The sequence below is a fragment of the Ursus maritimus genome, unplaced genomic scaffold (assembly GCF_017311325.1).
Source record: "Ursus maritimus isolate PB19 unplaced genomic scaffold, ASM1731132v1 scaffold_17, whole genome shotgun sequence".
NCBI lineage: Eukaryota > Metazoa > Chordata > Mammalia > Carnivora > Ursidae > Ursus > Ursus maritimus.
Window position 1 is genome coordinate 13,711,298 of NW_024424119.1, and position 9,485 is coordinate 13,720,782.

The 9,485-nt window shown below is 40.7% G+C and overlaps 1 protein-coding gene across 1 annotated transcript in view; it reads left to right on the forward strand.

Annotated features, from left to right (window-relative positions):
• FOCAD (focadhesin) overlaps positions 1 to 9,485 on the forward strand; it is a 272,312-nt gene that overhangs the window by 229,223 nt on the left and 33,604 nt on the right. The window contains exons 30-34 of the mRNA XM_008689800.2: positions 386 to 508; positions 1,334 to 1,411; positions 2,097 to 2,168; positions 3,664 to 3,766; positions 5,624 to 5,704. Of these exons, the coding sequence (XP_008688022.1) occupies positions 386 to 508; positions 1,334 to 1,411; positions 2,097 to 2,168; positions 3,664 to 3,766; positions 5,624 to 5,704 (457 nt within the window). The remainder of the gene's footprint in view (positions 1 to 385; positions 509 to 1,333; positions 1,412 to 2,096; positions 2,169 to 3,663; positions 3,767 to 5,623; positions 5,705 to 9,485) is intronic.

A 9,485-nucleotide genomic window follows, 5' to 3' on the forward strand; every position in this document is an offset into this window, starting at 1 on the left:
CGAATGCTCTGCTCATTATGGGACTTTGTCTCCTCTTGTTTGGGAGCTGGCTCGGCTTGTGTGGCCTACCTCAGTATTTCCCCCCAGTTCCTTCTGAAAATTGGGATCGTTTGAGTCAAGTCTTGTAACAGTCCAGTATTGTTTTCCTAAAATAAGCCATTCACTGCAGCTGAATTCCTTAGAGTTAGACTGCAGTTTCTGTTGCAGACCAAACTTGATTTTTTTTAAAAAAAAAATCTGCAAATCGATGATTTTCAGATGGCAAAGGAACCTGTCGGTAGGAAAGAGAGCCCCTCGAAGTGCTTAGATGCTGTCTGTAAAAATTCTGTGCCATGTGTGCTATTCTTCTTTTTCCTCACCCTTTGTTTTTATGTGTTTATAACAGACTTCAGGTTTTGCCCTGGCCTTGGGAAACCTAGTTCATGGTTTGTCTGTGTGCGGACACGGAAAAGCTGAGGACTTGGGCCACAGACTGCTCCCCGCCTGGATCAGAATTGTTCTGGCACAGGTAGGAGGTCACGTCCTAGCATGGGATTTTATATTTTTATAAAGGAAAAAAGAGCAACTTTATCAGACCATTTATAGGTGCTGCTAAGATATACAGCCTAACAATAAAAGAATAGGCAATGTCAAACGAAAGAGACGCAAGAACTTTAAATCCCTTGTAAATGATATATCCTGTCAACCATTATAACTTTTTTTTTTTAAACAGGCCACTTTCTCAGGGTTTTGATTTTCAAACAGCATTGTGGTTTTAAAAAATGCAGAACAAGAAACCACCTATGATCAAATAACTTCAACCTATTACTGTATTCAAGTCTGCTGCCATTTTTGGTTCAGTGATGCAAGTTATGTTGACCCTACAAAAGGAGTGCCATTTTGGCTGGTGTTTCTCTAGGATAGAATAAGTTTTATAAGATAGTGCTAAGTGAAATAAGTCAAGCAGAGAAAGACAACTATCATATGATTTCTCTCATCTATGGAACATAAGAACTAGGAAGATCGGTAGGGGAAGAAAGGGATAAAGAAAGGGGGGGTAATCAGAAGGGGGAATGAAGCATGAGAGACTATGGATTCTGGGAAACAAACTGAGGGCTTCGGGGGGGGGGAATGGGATAGACTGGTGATGGGTAGTAAGGAGGGCACGTATTGCATGGTGCACTGGGTGTTATACGCAACTAATGAATCGTCGAGCCTTACATCGGAAACCGGGGATGTACTGTATGGTGACTAACATAATATAATAAAAAATATATTAAAAAAAAAATAAGTTTTATAGGATTCAGACCCACGGACTGTTTGCCTCGTGACATACCTGATGCTTTGTTTTCAGGGCACTCCTACGATGCTTTGTTTGGCCGCGCTTCACGGCATGGTGGCGTTGGTAGGCTCTGAAGGGGATGTAATCCAGGTAAAAAAAACAACAAAAACAAACAAATAAAACATGAACGGAGAAATCTACGTGTGCTCATAGCCACAGCAAGCAAGAGGAGAATACCCAGCATCTCAGTATGCTACATACAGAATACATGCCCGTCGTAATGGTTATACTGGGCTTTTCGATGCCTTGATATGTAGAAAATTGCTCCTGGAGGAGAATGCATTTTTCGAGATTTGTTCCTTCTTTTATTTGGTTCGTACGAATTAAACCCAGTCAGCCTGTGTACTTCCCACAAAGTCCCCTGCCCGAGAAAAGTGACTGAATCGTAAGAAATTTCCAAAGTCATCCGTAAGAAACACCATTTTGTATCTGTCATGTTTAAGTTTATATCGAGGTAGTTATTCTTTCACTTTTAAGTGTTTTCCACGGTGGACGTAAGTATGTCCCGGTTTGCCAGTCATGCTAAGGAGCGCCTGTGTTCATGCAGCGACGGTCTCTTCAGTTGAGCACTGCTCGCTGCGCTGAACCTGTGTCAGGAAGTCAGTGATAAATACGGCACTCCTGCCCTCAAGGAGCCCACAGCTTTTGTTTCTGAAACGTAAGGACGCAATGGTAAATGATACCGTAGCGTAAAAGATGATAGCTCATCCACCAGAAATAGCATCAGTTACTTTTCTGGGGACGTTGGGATGGATATTTCTTCTTTTTCTTTCAGCTGAAGTCTGAAGCCATCCAGTCCTCTGATTTTCAAGCCAGACTTAATGAAGTCATCAAAACTGTAACTCAGGTGAGAAGAGGAATTTAAAATCCTTGGATGGGAAAACAGATAATCCCCCCCTTTTTTTTGAGAGAGAGAGAGAGAGAGAGCATGCATGTGTGTGTGAGCAGCTGGGGGGGGGCAGCGGGAGAGGGAGAGAGAGAATCTCAAGCAGGCTTCAAGCCCAGCGCGGAGCCTCATGCGGGGCGGGATCTCGTGACCTGAGATCATGACCTGAGCTGAAACCAAGAGTCACACACTTAACCGACTGCGCCACCCAGGTGCCCCTCAGCTACTTCCTTTTACTGCCTTTCTCTTTCACGATACAAACTGTTTTACTTGGAAAATGGGGAGATGTCTGATTATTGAGTTGAGTCCAAGCAGCATTTGAGAGGGGCTTAGGCCGCACATTCACCGGCAAACACACACTGACAGCCTCGGGGGAAAAAAAAGCTGACATTTTTGAGTTAACTTAAATCGGCTTGGTTTCCTTTAAAAATGAAAATCTGACCCTGCAAGGGATGTTAGGCCCTCAGGACAAAGTAAAATGGAAGGTGATCAAAGGGCAGGACAGATATCTAAGAACGTCGAGAAGCGCTAGTTCAGATGTCTCTGATAAAAGTATTCGGGTAAATTATTATCAGCATTCTTGGCAAGACAGTAAGGATGTTCATCTGCTGAGAAATGATTATATATTTTAAGATTTTTATACAAATTTATTAGTTTCATTGCACCAAACGTGAAAACACAGAATGAAAGAAGGTCATATTTCTTTCCAATTATTCTTTTTTTTTTTGCATAGTTGGTATTCTTACTATATATAGAACTTTGTAGATAGTCTTTTTACTTAGTCTTCACGTTTAGCATACTTTTTCTCCTTCTTGTAAATACAGCTGATTATTACACCTACCACATAAACAAGTTTTAGTAATTCATGCTTTGGAAAGCAAACATAAGTGTCTGAACAGAGGAAACTCTCTTTTGCACGTATGAACGTGATTCTCAGGAAAAGCATTATACTGAAACTTAAGTTGCTATTAACTTGGGAGAAAAATCTGTAAATGAAAACTTATTTAAGAAAATCCTTACTATAAGTGATAAAGCAGTAATAGAACATTACTTAAGAGAACAAAATAATATCTCCTTCCACTTTTAGAGGTATTTTATTCTTAAATAACTAACACCTTTTTTTTTTTTTTTTTTTTTACTTTTTGGATCTTTTCCCCCCTTCAAAAAAAAAAATTCCTTTGAGACCAGTCGGACTCAGTGACACTTGAGACAACCAGTACTACCTTGTGTCGTGATTGATTGATCCATTCATTCATTCAGTTCTTCAACAATTGTTGATCACCTGTGTGTCCGGGTTTAGTATATTAGACACATGATATTATGTCTTGTCAGAGAACTTGTCATTACCAGACAAGCTGCCACCTCATTAAAGATAAATGACTTTCTCTGAGTTACCTTTTAATAAACGAAGTTTGGATCTAGCCCGATCATTGAACTGTTACACTCTCATCCATAGGTCATCAGTGTGTCTGGGGTGATTGGTCTTCAATCAAATGCTCTTTGGCTTCTAGGACATCTTCATCTGTCTACTCTGTCCTCAAGTCAGAGCAGAACCTCTGGTAAGATTGGAGTCTTAGGATACTGGGGCTGGAGGGATTGCTGACCGGGGGCCGTGTACTTGCGTTAAGAGCATTAATCTTCGCACCCGCCTTAAGTGGTGGATGTTACCACCCCTCTTTTATGTCAGAAGAAGAGGGGCTGTGGAGAGCCTTCCTGACTTGCCCAGGGCCACGTGGCATCAAGTGGTGGACATACAGTTGAACTCACCTCCGTCAGCCTCCAAAACCCATGCTCTTCTGTTCTTCTTCCCTGCCTCCCTTGGAGAACAGATTAGACGGTCTAACCCCATATTTCACAAATGAAGACATTGAAGCTTAGAAAGATGACATGACTTCCATAAGGAGTTCAGTGACAAATCCGGAAAGTAGGAACAGGTCCTTGAAGCTCGACACAGAGTTCTTTCTTATTTTCCTAGATGTAATCATATTTCATTAAAGGACTCTGCCTTTATGACTGGATTTCTTCGGGCCTCTGCTTTTAAGAAAATAATGGGGTCTGCACATTTAAAGATATGCACATGCTTGACGTTGAAATGAAAATCCTAGGTCTTAACATAACAAGGCCTTTTCTATGTCCACATTTTTGATAAAAAGTAATAAAAAATATTTGCAATTCCCACATGCTTAAGGTTGCACTTGGAGATTTTCTGCGGAAGGCATCACTGTAATACACTGGGACCTGAATCTGCTCATTGATCTTTATAGAATTTTGACCCACTGGCTCTCTTGGACCCAGGCCACAAAGGTTTAGGTACCACAGATTTCTCATTAAAACCTGGTTTCGCATATCCCCTGACAGGTAGTCTACAGACAGCATCACCATGGACATGTAGCACTGTAATTACCTTTCCCCTCACTTTCGGTCACTTCGTAGCTAGAGAAATAGGACTTCGTTCCTCAGTATTCCCAACATAATGAACTTGGGACAGCTGGAAGCTGTCATGTTAAAAGGGGAAAAAAACCACCAACTTAGTCATAGTGGAAACCTTAAGTAATGCTAGTTTGGAAGGGCAGTGTGCTCCTGAGGTCCTGCTAAAATAGCAAGTTGATGTCAGGCTTTTGCTTTTTTACATAGGTTTTTAATCGCTAGTGCTATGGGTTACACAGTCCGGCCCCCATGCACTCAAGTCGGGTGGTCGCGAACCATCTCACACCCAGTTTCATTGGGACACGATGCTCGTGTGTCTGGAAAAGTACAGCTGTCCTTGCTTCTGTTGGAATTTTCCAGTTGAGCCATTTGTTGCAGTAAAAAGCATCTCATGAAGCAATTCTGGGGGACTGGCAGGAAGAGAATCGAGGAAACTCCCCAGACTCGACTCGCCTCCATGTCACTGCCTCCGTGTTCTAGGTCAGCAGCCACAGCTGGTGACTTGGACGTGCTGCTCACAGAGAGGTCCTGCCTTCTGAAGTAACAGGCCGGCTGCTCTTATTACTGATTGTTGCATTTCCCTGGTTCATGGATCTCATTCAGGATGTCCTCAAGTCGCCCCTGGAATGGTGGTCTCAGCCTAGAGGCCGGCAGACACCAAGGGTCACCGGACTGGGGCTTATTGATGTGACAGTGTGGAAAGGATTTTTTTTGTAACCACTTCATTAAAGTTCACAACCCCTGTGATTTTGCAGTCTCTGCTAGGTTTACCACCGTTTCAGCTTTGCTTGCATAGCCGAAGTGATTACTTCAAGGCCAGTCACTTAATCTAATAGAATTAGTTGCCACCGCAGAGTATTGTGCTGAGATTAATGGCATAAACATCTCCGCTTTGTCTCTAGGTTGATATGGCAGCATGAGATCATTATCTTTCCTTCATTAGTCCCGCCAAGTTCACTGGTTAATTTGATCATTTTCTGTCTCCACAGTTCCTACTGACTATAGCTATTTGCCTGAGAGCAGTTTTATGAGAGCGGCCATTGGCTTCTTCGTTACAGGAGGAAAAAAAGGCAAGTGGGCACATTTCTTGAATTTTATCATTCTTCCGACGCGTTAGATTTGTGGGCCCCAAGCTTGCGTCTGTGCGATTAAACCGTCATCAATCTGAGGGAGGGAATATTTCCTTCTGCTGGACCGTCTTTGCAATAGAAATGACCAGGAGGCCAACTACCATAAGACTATGTCGTCTCTTGGAATCATTGTATCTGACCTTGGAGGGGGCGGGGTGGGGGGACAGGGGTTCAGGGGGACCTGTGAAGACCTTATTCTTTCATTGGACCTTTTCAAAAGTATGAGCGCACGTGGCTTTTCTTGTCAGTGTTGACCGGGTGTGACCATAAAAGAGAAAACACAGTTGGGACCTAACTTGGAAGTAAGTCTTCTCCCTGAACCTCAAATGACCGGTCTCTGTTGTTGGAATCACCGGCTCTGGTTCTTAATTTTAGCTTGTGTTCTTTTTGTCTGCAAACATTTGTGCCTTTGGGATTCTTTGGTGCTGCCACCCATACTCGAGCATAAGCAACCTGAAGACAGGTTGAATTGCCTTTTGTTTTTAACTGGAGTCTGAATAAAGCCATGTAAGTCTTTAAATAAATGCTCTCTACTGATACACATCGACTATTCAGAGATGTGAGGGCAAAATGTATCCCTCTTGAGAATTTCATAGCTCAGGAAATAGTTTCATTCATATAATATTCTTTCATTGATATTTACTAGTTTCTTTCTTGCCTGGCCTGGTTAGGTCGATCTGGGCAAGTTCAGTGCCTGTATTATAATAAGATCATCGCAATTTTGGGGGGGGGAGTTTTGAAACAACTTAAACTGAAGAAATCTGGAGGAAGCAGTTTGATTAATGAAGGTCGTAAAAGAGTATAATCTTACTCTTGGAAGGGACATTAAAGGTCATGTCATCTGATTTCCCGTTGGATACGGTAATCCCTGCAGCTTCCACATTATAAACTAGTTTCAGAGTTTGGAGATGAATTCCTTTAGTTCCTAGAGTTCTCGAAATTGTAGTATTATTTTAGGGTCATGAGTTAGGGTGACTGCTTTTACATACCCTCAGTAAAAAGTTGATACATAGTTATGCCACTGTTGTACATAACATATTTAAATGTTATGTACATATATAAATATGTAACCTATTACATGTAATACAGAGTTAATTGTTTATATTTTCATAAGTTCGGTCTATTTATAGTAGTATCACAATAGAAATGTCTTCATTAGTAAGAAATTGAATTTTTACTAAAGGAGCATCTAAAATTTCCATTGCCAGGATAATCTTAGGAATATATATTTTTGCTCCTTTTGTTTGTTTGTTTGCTCATTGATATCTTACAAAAGTTTTAAATGACAATAATGTGAACTATTTCCATGAGCAAGAAAATATAAATTCTTCAGACAAAATGAAAGATACTCTTTTACTGTTCCGGTGAATAAAATGTAATGTTGACTCCCCAGATCCCTATTTCTTGGCAGACATGAATTTTCTCTGAATCCTGTGGGAACTTCTTGGTTAAACATAACATTTTTATGATTACACAGTCAGGGCACAACAGGCAGTGTTCTGCTCTAAAATTGAAAAATCAGGTGGAGCTGGCCGCAGTGACTTTCTTTGCAGTCTTACTGAAAGCTATTTTAAGACAGATAAATGAAGTATTAAAAATGCCATATTACCAATCAGATTTTTGGCATTTTCAGGTTGTGGGAGAGGGCTGCCTTCTTGTCAGGTTTGCTGACTAGATTCAGAGAAAAATCTATTCAGCCTTACACATTACTAATGATGACCCCAGAGGAGTGGGGGCCGTGGGAGGCTGACCTCCGCCTCCGAAGCCCATTTACAAAAACAAAACCAGACCCTGCTCTATGGGTCTAAATGGGATGGCCAAATGCGGAGGTGTGCATGCAAACGAGTGTTTTCTTCTTCAATATGCCCAGCTCATTTGAATTTTAATAACTCCCTTCTGAAGCAGCTTTTGAGTTGAAATGTCTGGATGTCACTCACTAGAGCCCAGTGGGGCTGCCGATAGGAAGGATGACGACGTTGGTGAGCTCTTTTGAGGGAGAAATGGCTTTAGAGAATAAAAATCATGCGTGGCATTGGCAGGAGAGAGGAGACTTGAGGGGTGGCATGGCTTCATTCCCCCTGTGTGCTGTTTCCTAACTCATGAGAGGAAGAGAAATGTGATGAGTTATCCCTGACCCTCAGTGATGCCGGGACAAGATAGGGCGTCATCGATTTTAGCCAATCAGATTTGAGAGAGGGAATACATGACTCTGAGTGTCTAACGCTTAGGGCTTCTCTCCCATTGGATCCTCATTTTAATATGTGTATGATAGAACACACGAGATGTTCATAACAGCCATTCCTTCACACAGGCCTACATTGGAAAACCCAACAGATGAAATTCTTTCTCGTTTTTAGGGACTTCACTTGGTAGTTTTGAATATAACTGGTTTTTTGCTCTGCCCCATGACATTCTCCTTTCTTCCCTGATAACCATGGCCTCTTCCAGCAGATGTCGTCGTCATCATCGTCATCAGCATCTTTATTTATTCCTGCGGACATTTCTTCACGATGCTAAGTTTAAAACGTGCTCAGAATCTTTCTTCCTATCATGGAATTATTTTTTTCCCCTTAAGGGACTCTCAATTTTGACCCTTATTTTTGCTTCTTTTCTATTCATTTATTCTTTTTCCTGATGTTTGTTTTTTCTCAACCTCATAGCCTTATTCAGCTTTCATCAAGATTATATCTATTTCTTTCATAAAACATTTAAAGTGGATTAAAAGCACTTAATAAAAGTAATGGTTCATTTTTGATGCTAACACCAAGTATTTCTACCTAACGATTTAGGATTATTTTTTCTTACCATTCTGTTGCTGGGGAATGTGAGTAGCTTTTTAAGCTTGTGTTTTTCTGTTAAGCTTTTAAGTTCACAGTAAGACGTATTATTTGAGTAAAGTGTATGTCAATCCTTGTGATAAAATCTTTAGACTAGCATTTCCTTCTTGATATGAATTCACTGGTCCGTGATTCATGTGCGTAAGTGACGGACTCTTGCGTAAACTGTAGGTAGGTATATTCTCAGTTGGTTGTTCGGGACCGTTAGCATGGGATGTGCTTATTGATGAGTCTAGTCAAAGGGGCAGGGTTAGTGAACTCTGGGTGTAGAATAAGCGACATGGGAAAGCCGTCCTATTTTTCTGGTGAAATTACGGAGTTGGTTGCCGAGTTTGCGTTAAAGTATTTTAATTTAGTAATGGTTTACCTATACAAAGCTTTTGACAAGTATTATTAGAAGTGAATACTTGTATATAACACTAAGTTCAAAAATGGAATAAAGAAGAAAAAAGATCTCCTCTAATCTCACCACCTAGAGATAGCCACATAGGTCCTCCTGGATGTGGGTGTGTTACATGACATTGAATCATGAAATTTATTTTATTTTGTTGCCTGATTTTTAAAAATTTAACAACTTTTCTTGTAAAGGGACATAATCACCATTCATCTCCTCCAAAAGGAGGTTCGGGGGAAAGTACAAAAAGAATTCTTGCATTGCTTTCTAGACATTTGTTAACGGGATATGCTTTGGGAGTATTTGATTGCTATTTTTGGTTGTAAATACTGTGAAAAATACTTGTAAGGAAAAAAGTAACCAATTATCCCATGACTTTCTAACTGCTATTATCATTTTTGAATTTTTCTTTTTAATTTGTTGCTTTTGTGCACATGCAAGCTTTATGTATTTCCGAGTATACGTATGCTTTGAATCTTTTATTAACCTT